The sequence below is a fragment of the Symphalangus syndactylus genome, chromosome 8, assembly GCF_028878055.3.
Source record: "Symphalangus syndactylus isolate Jambi chromosome 8, NHGRI_mSymSyn1-v2.1_pri, whole genome shotgun sequence".
In the NCBI taxonomy this organism is placed as follows: domain Eukaryota; kingdom Metazoa; phylum Chordata; class Mammalia; order Primates; family Hylobatidae; genus Symphalangus; species Symphalangus syndactylus.
The window spans coordinates 93,807,839-93,820,138 of record NC_072430.2 but is presented as its reverse complement, the minus strand read 5'-3'; the positions used below and the strand labels follow the sequence as shown (position 1 = coordinate 93,820,138).

The 12,300-nt window shown below is 40.0% G+C and overlaps 1 protein-coding gene across 6 annotated transcripts in view; it reads right to left on the bottom strand.

Annotated features, from left to right (window-relative positions):
• ANKAR (ankyrin and armadillo repeat containing) overlaps positions 1 to 12,300 on the bottom strand; it is a 75,276-nt gene that overhangs the window by 34,499 nt on the left and 28,477 nt on the right. For all 6 annotated transcript variants that reach the window (XM_063645633.1, XM_063645634.1, XM_063645630.1 and 3 more), the window contains 2 exons: positions 10,909 to 11,117; positions 6,586 to 6,690 (listed from right to left, as the gene is read on the bottom strand). In XM_063645633.1, the coding sequence (XP_063501703.1) occupies positions 6,586 to 6,690; positions 10,909 to 11,117 (314 nt within the window). The remainder of the gene's footprint in view (positions 1 to 6,585; positions 6,691 to 10,908; positions 11,118 to 12,300) is intronic.

Here is a 12,300-nt window from a genome sequence, read left to right as displayed (position 1 = left end):
TTTCTTGTTTTTGTTAGTTTGTCAAATTTCAGATGGTTGTAGATGTGTGGTGTTGTTTCTGAGGGCTCTGTTCTGTTCCATTGGTCTATATCTCTGTTTTGGTACCAGTACCATGTTGTTTTGGTTACTGTAGCTTTGTAGTATAGTTTGAAGTCAGGTAGCATGATGGCTCCAGCTTTGTTCTTTTTGCCTAGGATTGTCTTGGCAACGCAGGCTCTTTTTTGGTTCCATATGAACTTTAATGTAGTTTTTACCAATTCTGTGAAGAAAGTCATTGGTAGCTTGATGGGGATGGTAATGAATCTATAAATTACCTTGGGCAGTATGGCCATTTTCATGATATTGATTCTTCCTATCCATGAGCATGGAATGTTCTTCCATTTGTTTGTGTCCTCTTTTATTTCATTGAGCAGTGGTTCGTAGTTCTCCTTGAAGAGGTCCTTCACATCCCTTGTAAGTTGGATTCCTAGGTATTTTATTATCTTTGCAGCAATTGTGAATGGGAGTTCACTCGTGATTTGGCTCTCTGTTTGTCTGTTATTGGTGTATAGGAATGCTTGTGATTTTTGCACATTGATTTTGTATCCTGAGAGTTTGCTGAAGTTGCTTATCAGCTTAAGGAGATTTTGGGCTGAGATGGTGGGGTTTTCTAAATATACAATCATGTCATCTGCAAACAGGGACAATTTGACTTCCTCTTTTCCTATCTGAATACCCTTTATTTCTTTCTCTTGCCTGATTTCCCTGGCCAGAACTTCCAACACTATGTTGAATAGGAGTGGTGAGAGAGGGCATCCCTGTCTTGTGCCAGTTTTCAAAGGGAATGCTTCCAGTTTTTGCCCATTCAGTATGATATTGGCTGTGGGTTTGTCATAAATAGCCCTTATTATTTTGAGATACATTCCATCAATACATAGTCTATTCAGAGTTTTTAGAATGAAGGGCTGTTGAATTTTGTGAAAGGCCTTTTCTGCATCGATTGAGATAATCATGTGGTTTTTGTCTTTGGTTCTGTTTATGTAATGGGTTACACTTATTGATTTGTGTATGTTGAACCAGGCTTGCATCCCAGGGATGAAGCCGACTTGATCATGGTGGATAAGATTTTTAATGTGCTGCTGGATTCGGTTTGCCAGTTTTTTACTGAGGATTTTTACATCAATGTTCATCAGGGATATTGGTCTAAAATTCTCTTTTTTTGTTTTGTCTCTGCCAGGCTTTGGTATCAGGATGATGCTGGCCTCATAAAATGAGTTAGGGAGGATTCCCTCTTTTTCTATTGATTGGAATAGTTTCAGAAGGAATGGTACCAGCTCCTCTTTGTATCTCTGGTAGAATTTGGCTGTGAATCTGTCTGGTCCTGAACTTCTTTTGGTTGGTAGGCTATTAAGTATTGCCTCAATTTCGGAGCCTGTTATTGGTCTATTCAGAGATTCAATTTCTTCCTGGTTTAGTCTTGGGAGGGTGTGTGTGTCCAGGAATTTATCCATTTCTTCTAGATTTTCTAGTTTATTTGTGTAGGAGTGTTTATAGTATTCTCTGATGGTAGTCTGTATTTCTGTGGGGTTGGTAGTGATATCCCCTTTATCGTTTTTTATTGCATCTATATGATTTTTCTCTTTTCTTCTTTATTAGTCTTGCTAGTGTTCTATCAGTTTTGTTGATCTTTTCAACAAACCAGCTCCTGGATTCATTGATTTTTTGAAGAGTTTTTTGTGTCTCTATCTCTTTCAGTTCTGCTCTGATCTTAGTTATTTCTTGCCTTCTGTTAGCTTTTGAATGTGTTTGCTCTTGCTTCTCTAGTTCTTTTAATTGAGATGTTAGGGTGTCAATTTTAGATCTTTCCTGCTTTCTCTTTTTTTTTTTTTTTTTGTCAGATGGAGTCTCACTCTGGCGCCCAGGCTGGAGTGCAGTGGCACAATTTCGGCTCACTGCCAGCTCCGCCTCCGGGGTTCACGCCATTGTCCTGTCTCAGCCTCCCTAGTAGCTGGGACTACAGGTGCCCACCACCATGCCTGGCTAATTTTTTGTATTTTTAGTAGAGACGGGGTTTCACTGTGTTAGCCAGGATTGTCTCCATCTCCTGACCTCGCGATCTGCCTGCCTCAGCCTCCTAAAGTGCTGGGATTACAGGCATGAGCCACCACGCCTGGCCAATTCCTGCTTTGTCTTGTGGGCATTTACTGCTATAAATTTCCCTCTACACACTGCTTTAAATGTGTCCCAGAGATTCTGGTACATTGTGTCTTTGTTCTCATTGGTTTCAAAGAACGTCTTTATTTCTGCCTTCATTTCGTTATTTACCCAGTAGTCATTCAGGAGCAGGTTGTTCAGTTTCCATGTAGTTGTGTGGTTTTGAGTGAGTTTCTTAATCCTGAGTTCTAGTTTGATTGCACTGTGGTCTGAGAGACAGTTTGTTGTGATTTCTGTTCTTTTACAATTGCTGAGGAGTGCTTTACTTCCAACTATGTGGTTAATTTCGGAGTAAGTGTGATGTGGTGCTGAGAAGAATGTATATTCTGTTGATTTGGGTGGAGAGTTCTGTGGATGTCTATTAGGTCTGTTTGGTCCAGAGCTGAGTTCAAGTCCTGAATATCCTTGTTAATTTTCTGTCTTGTTGATCTATCCAATATTGACAGTGGGGTGTCAAAGTCTCCCACTATTATTGTGTGGGAGTCTAAGTCTCTTTGTAAGTCTCTAAGAACTTGCTTTATATATCTGGGTGCTCCTGTATTGGGTGCATATATATTTAGGATAGTTAGTTCTTCTTGTTGCATTGATCCCTTTACCATTATATAATGCCCTTTTTTGTCTCCTTTTTAATATTTGTTAGTTGAAAGTCTGTTTTATCAGAGACTAGGATGGCAACCCCTGGTATTTTTTTGCTTTCTATTTGCTTGGTAGATCTTCCTCCATCCCTTTATTTTGAGCCTATGTGTGTCTCTGCATGTGAGATGTGTCTCCTGAATATGGCACACTGATGGGTCTTGACTCTTTATCCAATTTGCCAGTCTGCGTCTTTTAATTGGGGCATTTAGCCCATTTACACTTAAAGTTAATATTGTTATGTGTGAATTTGATCCTGTCATTATGATGTTAGCTGGTTATTTTGCCAGTTGATGCAGTTTCTTCCTAGCATCGATGGTCTTTACAATTCAGCATGTTTTTGCAGTGGCTGGTACTGGTTGTTCCTTTCCATGTTTAGTGCTTTCTTCAGGAGCTCTTGTAGGCCAGGCCTGGTGGTGACAAAATCTCTCAGCATTTGCTTGTCTGTAAAGGATTTTATTTCTCCTTCACTTATGAAGCTTAGTTGGGCTGGATATGAAATTCTGGGTTGAAAATTCTTTTCCTTAAGAATGCTGAATATTGGCCCCCACTCTCTTCTGGCTTGTAGATTTTCTACCGAGAGATCTGCTGTTAGTCTGATAAGCTTCCCTTTGTGGGTAACCTGACCTTTCTCTCTGGATGCCCTTAACATTTTTTCCTTCATTTCAACTTTGGTGAATCTGACAATTATGTGTCTTGGGATTACTCCTCTCAAGGAGTATCTTTGTGGTGTTCTCTGTATTTCCTGAATTGAATGTTGGCCTTCCTTGCTAGATTGGGGAAGTTCTCCTGGATAATATCCTGAAGAATGTTTTCCAACTTGGTTCCAATTTCTCCTTCACTTTCAGGTACACTAATCAGACGTAGATTTGGTCTTTTCACATAGTCCCATATTTCTTGGAGGCTTTGTTCATTTCTTCTTACTCTTTTTTCTCTAAACTTCTCTTCTGGCTTTATTTCATTAATTTGAACATCAATCACTGATACCCTTTCTTCCACTTGATCGAATTGGCTATTGAAGCTTTTGCATGCCTCATGTAGTTCTCGTGCCATGGTTTTCAGCTCCGTCTGGTCATTTAAGGTCTTCTCTACACTGTTTATTCTAGTTAGCCATTCGTTTAATCTTTTTTCAAGGGTTTTAGCTTCCTTGCGATGGGTTCGAATATCCTCCATTAGCTCAGAGAAGTTTGTTATTACCGATCTTCTGAAGCCTACTTCTGTCAACTCATCGAAGTCATTCTCTGTCCAGCTTTGTTCTGTTGCTGGCAAGGAGCTGTAATCCTTTGGAGGAGAAGAGGCTCTCTGGTTTTTAGAATTTTCAGCTTTTCTGCTCTGGTTTCTCCCCATCTTTGTGGTTTTATCTACCTTTGGTCTTTGATGTTGGTGACCTACAGATGGGGTTTTGGTGTAGATGTCCTTTTTGTTGATGTTGATGCTATTCCTTTCTGTTTGTTAGTTTTCCTTCTAACAGTCAGGTCCCTCAGCTGCAGGTCTGTTGGAGTTTGCTGGAGGTCCACTCCAGACCCTGTTTGCCTGGATATCACCAGCAGTGGCTGCAGAACAGCAAAAAATGCAGAACAGCAAATATTGCTGCCTGATCATTCCTTTGGAAGCTTCGTCCCAGAGGGGCACCCGCCTGTATGAGGTGTCAGTCGGCCCCTTCTGGGAGGTGTCTCCCAGTTAGGCTACAAAGGGGTCAGGGACCCACTTGAGAAGGCAGTTTGTCCATTCTCAGAACTCAAACACCATGCTGGGAGAACCACTGCTCTGTTCAGAGATGTCAGACAGGGATATTTAAGTCTGCAGAAGTTTCTGCTGCCTTTTGTTCAGCTATGCCCTGCCCCCAGAGGTGGGGTCTACAGAGACAGCAGGCCTTGGTGAGCTGCAGTGGGCTCTGCCCAGTTCAAGCTTCCCAGCTGCTTTGTTTAACTACTCAAGCCTCAGCAGTGGTGAATGCCCCTCCCCCTGCCAGGCTGCTGCCTCACAGGTCAATCTCAGACTGCTGCGCTAGCAGTGAGCAAGGCTGCATCAGCGTGGGACCTGCCAAGCCAGGCACGGGATATAATCTCCTGGTGTGCCATTTGCTAAGATCACTGGAAAAGCACAGTATTTGGGCGCAAGTGCCCCATTTTTTCAGGTACAATCTGTCACAGCTTCCCTTGGCAAGTAAAGGGAAATCTCCCAACCCCTTGTGCTTCCCAGGTGAGGCAATGCCCTGCCCTGCTTTGGCTCGCCCATGGGCTGTACCCACTGTCCAACCAGTCCCAGGGAGATGAACCAGGTACCTCAGTTGGAAATGCAGAAATCACCGGTCTTCTGCGCCAATCATGCTGGGAGCTGCAGACCCAAGCTGTTCCTATTCGGCCATCTTGGAACGGACCCCAGTAGAGCCATTTTATTAGTGAGTAAACTAAACTAACAGAGGTTAAGCAATTTTCTTAAGTTCTAAATGCAGAGGTAGTTACAAACCAGACCTGACACTAAATCTGCTATTTTTAATTTCAAAAGTAAATTGTGCAAATTAGAGAATAGGAATAATTTCTAAATGAAAGTAAATATAAAAGTAGTGTGGTAGCTTCTGAACTCAAACAAATTTACAAGAAAAAAACAACCCCATCAAAAAGTGGGCGAAGGACATGAACAGACACTTCTCAAAAGAAGACATTTATGCAGCCAAAAAACACATGAGAAAATGCTCATCATCACTGGCCATCAGAGAAATGCAAATCAAAACCACAATGGGATACCATCTCACACCAGTTAGAATGGCCATCATTAAAAAGTCAGGAAACAACAGGGGCTGGAGAGGATGTGGAGACATAGGAACACTTTTACACTGTTGGTGGGACTGTAAACTAGTTCAACCATTGTGGAAGTCTGTGTGGCGATTCCTCAGGGATCTAGAACTAGAAATACCATTTGACCCAGCCATCCCATTACTGGGTATATACCCAAAGGACTATAAATCATGCTGCTATAAAGACACATGCACACGTATGTTTATTGCGGCACTATTCACAATAGTAAAGACTTGGAACCAACCCAAATGTCCAACAACAATAGACTGGATTAAGAAAATGTGGCACATATAAACCATGGAATACTATGCAGCCATAAAAAATGATGAGTTCATGTCCTTTGTAGGGACATGGATGAAACTGGAAATCATCATTCTCAGTAAACTATCGCAAGGACAAAAAACCAAACACTGCATGTTCTCACTCATAGGTGGGAATTGAACAATGAGAACACATGGACTCAGGAAGGGAAACATCACACTCCAGGGACTGTTGTGGGGTGGGGGGAAGGGGGAGGGATAGCATTAGGAGATATACCTAATGCTAAATGACGAGTTAATGGGTGCAGCACACCAACATGGCACATAGATACATATGTAACAAACCTGCACATTGTGCACATGTACCCTAAAACTTAAAGTATAATAATAATAAAATAAAATAAAAACAAAAAAGTAGTGTGGTAAAGTAATTTAAATTTAAATTAATACTTAACATTATTTTTTTAATTTTTTGAGCTTTTAGACAAATAGAATTGATATAGTTTTTTGATCCTGTGCAGCTTCCATGTGGAAAATAAAATATATGGTTGACAGGTAAATGAAGTGATCTTAGCAAAAGAAACAAAATCAACTAAAATTTTTCCTTTACAATTAAAAATATATTTAAAAATGACTGATGAATAAAATACAGCTCTACATAAAATAACATAAGAAAAAGATATTAATAGAGTTTGCATCACCTGCATCCAAAATACATCTCCAGTATTGATCATTTGCTAAGCAAATTACTTCCAAGGACATGACAGCCATCATCCTTCGTTTATAGCTTTCACACTGTAACATTTCTGTTAAGTGTTCAACAGAAAAACACAGCTGTAATTTGCACAAGAGGCAATGAAATGCTTGATTCTATTTTTTGTACCAGCTAAGTAAAACCAAGGGTTGAGGTCACCGCTATTACCACCAACTGCATGCATTAAATTCCCCTCTGTGCACAGCTCCCTGTGAAGTACTGACAAATTCCATCAGCCCGTGATCTCTGAGGTTTATAGTCTATATAATTAGTGAAAAAATCCTGAAATTTCTTTTTTTGAGATGGGGTCTCAGTCTGTTGCCCAGCCTGGAGTGCAATGGCATGATCACAGCTCACTGCAGCCTGGACCTCCCTGGGCTCAGGTAATCTACCATCTCAGCCTCCCTAGTAGCTGAGACTACAGGTATGCACCACCACACCCAGCTAATTTTTGTATTTTTTTGCAGAGACAGCATTTTGCCATGTGGCCCAGGCTGGTGTCAAACTCTTGGGTTCAAGCAATCCACTTGCCTTGGCCTCCCAAAGTGCTAGGATTACAGGCATGAGCCACCGTGCCTGGCTGAAATTTTTAATCTTTGGTCTGAATGACTTAGATTGGCTGGTCACATACTTCAAATTCCCTTGGAAAATAATACATCTCTCTCGGCTAAAATTAATTGTTAAATAAAATTTGAGTGTGGATTTTCAAGAATAGCAAAGTAATCCACAGTATTGTCAATAAAAATTTAATATCCATTAAATTAGGTATGAGGCTTTATACATTTCCCGAGTATAAAAAACATACTTTAAATAAAATCTTGGATGAACTTGTACTACAGACAGAGGATATTACAAATATACATGTCTATTGTGCTAGGAAAAAACACACAGACTATCTTTTCCTCATCTCTTTAGCCAGCCACTCTATTACCAAATCTGTCCTGAATCTAGCTTGGCTATATCATTCCGTGACATCCTCTTTTAAAATTCAGCTTCTACTCCAAAAACTAATCCTGAGACCTCTAATAAACTGATTTTTCTTTTATGCATAGTAGAAATGGGCAATGTGGCTGGGCGCCGTGGCTCACGCCTGTAATCCCAGCACTTTGGGAGGCCGAGGCGGGCGGATCACGAGGTCAGGAGACCGAGACCATCCTGGCTAACACAGTGAAACCCCGTCTCTACTAAAAATACAAAAAAAATTAGCCGGGCGTGGTGGCGGGCGCCTGTAGTCCCAGCTACTCAGGAGGCTGAGGCAGGAGAATGGCATGAACCCCGGGGGGCGGAGCCTGCAGTGAGCCGAGATCACGCCACTGCACTCCAGCCTGGGCGACAGGGAGACTCTGTCTCAAAAGAAAAAAAAAAAAAGAAATGGGCAGTGTGAGGAGGGAGAGTTATTGCAGGGCCCAAGGCAAAACAGCAGTGGCCAGAAGCTCACTGTTGTTTGTTCTGTTTGTGTCACTGTCAGGACTTCCCCCACAATGGCTGTAGGAAGCAGCAGCCCTGGTGAATTTTTATGTGCTTTTAGGCCATTCCTGTTAGGGGGCAGAGCTTCCTACTATTAAGGTAGGTTTTTACAATGATTTAGTTTAGTAAAAGTAACAGGATGGTCCTCTCACTTCCTCCTAACAAGACAACGAAATGATACAAATGCAAGCAAATAAACACTGAAAACACTTTCCAATATCTCTTGGGGCTTATATCCAGTATTTGGGATGTATTCCCAGTACCTAGTAAATTCCAACGTCAGGTATTGAGCCAGACTTCTTGAATCAGTAGAATGGGGTTGAAAATCTTAAACATATTGTATCCCATCCTAAAATGAGTTGTTGAAAAAAATCATTCTCATTCTCCAATTCATTTCTCTTTTTTGGCTTTAGGTTTTTATTTTTATCAAAGTAATGCATGTGCATGATTCAGAGTTAAATGTTGTCAAATGGCCTATAACAAAATTTAGTGGTTCCTGGGCCCCACCCTCCCCACTTTTCTGTGTTCATCTCTCCATATACAATCGGTTTGGACTCTTCCCTATAACCTTCTATGATTTATAAATCTCCTTATTTCTACACATTTATATACACTGCTGTGTTTTGCTACATTGATTTAGACTTCATTGACTTCATGTTATGAAAAATGGGAAATTAACTCTTTCAACATTGCTCTTTCCTCTTACTTCCCTTTCTCCATATTTATAGCTTTTAGTTAAATACATGATGATGTCTATACAATTATTATTCACAGCTGAGACTGTAACATACTATAGTTGTGTCTCTTTTTTTTTTAACAGGTAATACTTTCCTTATTTATTTTATTTATTTATTTATTTATTTTGAGACGAAGTCTCGCTCTGTCACCAGGATGGACTGTAGTGGCATGATCTCGGTTCACTGCAACCTTTGCCTCCCAGGTTCAAGTGATTCTCCTGCCTCAGCCTCCCAAGGAGCTAGGACTACAGGCACGTGCCACCACGCCCAGCTAATTTTTGTATTTTTAGTAGAGACAGGTTTTCACCATGTTGGCCAGGATGGTCTCTATCTCTTGACCTCGTGATCCGCCCGCCTTGGCCTAATAATTTCCTTATTTTACAATAGTCCCCCCTTATCTGCAGAGGATACATTCCAAAACCCCCAGTGGATGCCTGAAACTGAGGATAGTACTGAACCCTGTATATACTATTTTTTTTCCTAGACAGATGCTTCTCAACTTATGATGTGGTTATGTCCTGATAAACCCATTGTAAGTTGAAATATTGTAAATTGAAAATGCATTTGTAAACCTAATCTGCCAAACAGCATAGCTTAGCCTAGCTTAACTTAAATGTGCTTGGAATAATTACATTAGCCTACAGCTTGGCAAAATGATCTAACACTAAGCCGATTTTATAATACAGTGTTTAAAAACTCATGTGATTTATTGAATACTGTACTAAAAGTGAAAAACAGAAATGGTTGTATGAGGACTGGAAGTACAGTTGCTTCTGAATGTGTATCACTTTTGCACAATTGTAAAATCAAAAACCTGAAATCAAACCAGACTGTCTGAACATACATATCTATAATAAAGTCTGTAGGCATAGTAATAGCTTAACAATAACTAATAATAGATTACAACAATATATAATAATAGAAGTTATGTGAATGTGCTCTATGCCTCTCTCTCAAAATATCTTTTTGTACTGTACTGCAGGTAACCGAAACCACACAAAGATAAACTGCTGAGAAGGGGAGGCTGCTGTATTTCATCTGCTTAGTTTTCCTTGTACCTACTGATAATTCCTCCCATTTTTTTCCTCTAGACTGGATGCACAGTTCCATTCTGAAACTTCCCCTTGCTGTCTTCCTTGAAATTCCCTATGCTTTATGCTTGGGTAAGGCTCCAGTTTCCCGGGTCCCTCTCCTTTCTATTTCTTAAGGAGAATTCTAGCCTTGGCATCTTTAGGTCTTTCCTAGTTAGGCTCTGAGGAGAGCACTCCTAACAGGCACTGTCAGTTCTCAAGCCTTTTGAGGATTTATGGTGTGAGTCCAAGGGGTTCTCAGCTTTCCCACTGTTGGCTTGGAATGATTTTCTCTGGCTGGCTAAGTCCTAAGTCTTGCCTATCTGTTTCCATCTTCCACTATTTTATTGCTGTTGTATCCTTTCTTGTTTTCCCTTGAATGCCTGTCTTCTGCTGGTGGTACTATTATTGTTTAATCTCCATGTAATTTTAGCGGGGGTCTTGAAAGGGAGTAAAATTAGATACATCCATATAATTGGCCTAGTGACCCTTACCCTTATTTTGGCTAGATTGAATGCAAATTTGAAAAAAAAAAAAAACGAAAATAAAATCTCCAGCAGAATTCTTCACAAAACATTCATCAAAATATAACAAAAGATTTTGCTAAATTTGTCTCTAAAATTAGGAGGCAAGGAATAAGTTGGAGGGAATATTTTTCACTTAAAATTTCCTCTTTCCTTTTTTTTTTTTTGATGAAGGAGAGGATGTTTGAACTTCTGGAGAAAGTTGGAAAATAAAAATAAATATAATTGTGTAAAATATAGTCTGTTTGGGTCACAGATCTTTGATTTTAACTTGGAAATAAAACTACGTTTGCACACACAAAAATTCAGCTCTTCATTATTCGTATTTTATTTCTGGTCTTAATAAAATGTTTATTTCATGATTTTTAAATATTTAAAATATAATGCATGTATTATTTTATTTTCTCCCTTTCAGAGTATCAATAATTAAACTGAATAATAATCAGAACATTTATAAAGAGATTATACTCACCTACCAAAGTTTTCCACACTGGGAGTTCAGGAATATTTAATTTTATTATATATTTGAGAACCTCTGTATGAAAGGTTAACACTGATAAATGGATTATATTATTTCCTTTAATATCTGTTTTTCTCCAGTTAGCACCGATAGAAAACAGGTACTGAATAGTGTCCAGTGCTCCTGAAGTGGCAGCAAGTAACAGTGGGGTGCACTGATTCCTAAAAGTTAAGAAACATAATATAATAATTAAACACGCATAGAGTGTCAAATTTACTTTTTGTAAAACTATTCAAGCTGCAATTGGAGGAAGTCTGACTTACACCACCACCTTCTATTCTTAGGAATTCTCATCTTCTGTATTCTACATGTAAATGGATTTGCCTCCTTTGCCGTGCCATCCTTACTATGGGTCCCTACCCACCTCCCCAACTTAATTATCGTGCCTTATAATTTGTTTGGAGGATGATAATGCACAAAGTTCTTACAATACACTATCCTATCTAAGCCTTACAACTACTCCGCAAGTGAAGGAAAAAGCAAGGCAAATATCATCAGCCCATTTTACAAATGATGTAACTGAGGCTCAGGAATTAATTACACCCATTACTTCATGTCCAGTTTTCAAATCCCAGCTTCCTCATTGTAACAGAAACTAACCGTTTTGCTCGAAAACCCATTATCTGAATTTTAGATAGTAAAGATATTTTGTTTGGCTATCCAGTGCAATATTACATTTCCCAGCTTCTTCTTTTTTTTTTTTTTTTTTTTTTTTGTTGTTGTTGAGATGGAGTCTCACTCTGTCGCCCAGGCTGTAGTGCAGTGGTGTGACGTCAGCTCATTGCAGCCTCTGCCTCTCTGGTTCAAGTGATTCTCGTGCCTCAGCCTCTCGAGTAGCTAGGATTACAGGCATGGACCACCATATCCGGTTAATTTTTGTATTTTTAGTAGAGACGGGGTTTTGCCCAGGCTAGTCTCGAACTCCTGACCTCAAGTGATCTGCCTGCCTTGGCCTCCCAAAGTGCTGGAATTACAGGCGTGAGCCACTGCACCTGGCCTCTTCTTTCTTCTCATGGCTAGACATGATGGTGAAAGCAGGAGTTGCCATCTGAGGGACACCAGCTTCCTCTGGTGGCTTCCACATGTTAAGAGCAACAAGAGGAAGCTGGTGTCCCTCATACTGTCAAGCCATTATACTAGCCCTAGACCACTGAATAATAGTGGAAAGGTTACTCAAAGACTTAGAAAAACTTGAATGAAACTATGCCTAAATCGGGCTCAGAGATCCAAAGTAATGACCTGGCCTTTAGATTTCTAGCCAAGAATGTACCTTCAGGAGAAGTTACACCTTTACCCTAAATGCTGATTTGCAGCTAAAATGTGAAACAAAAGATTGTTGGGATT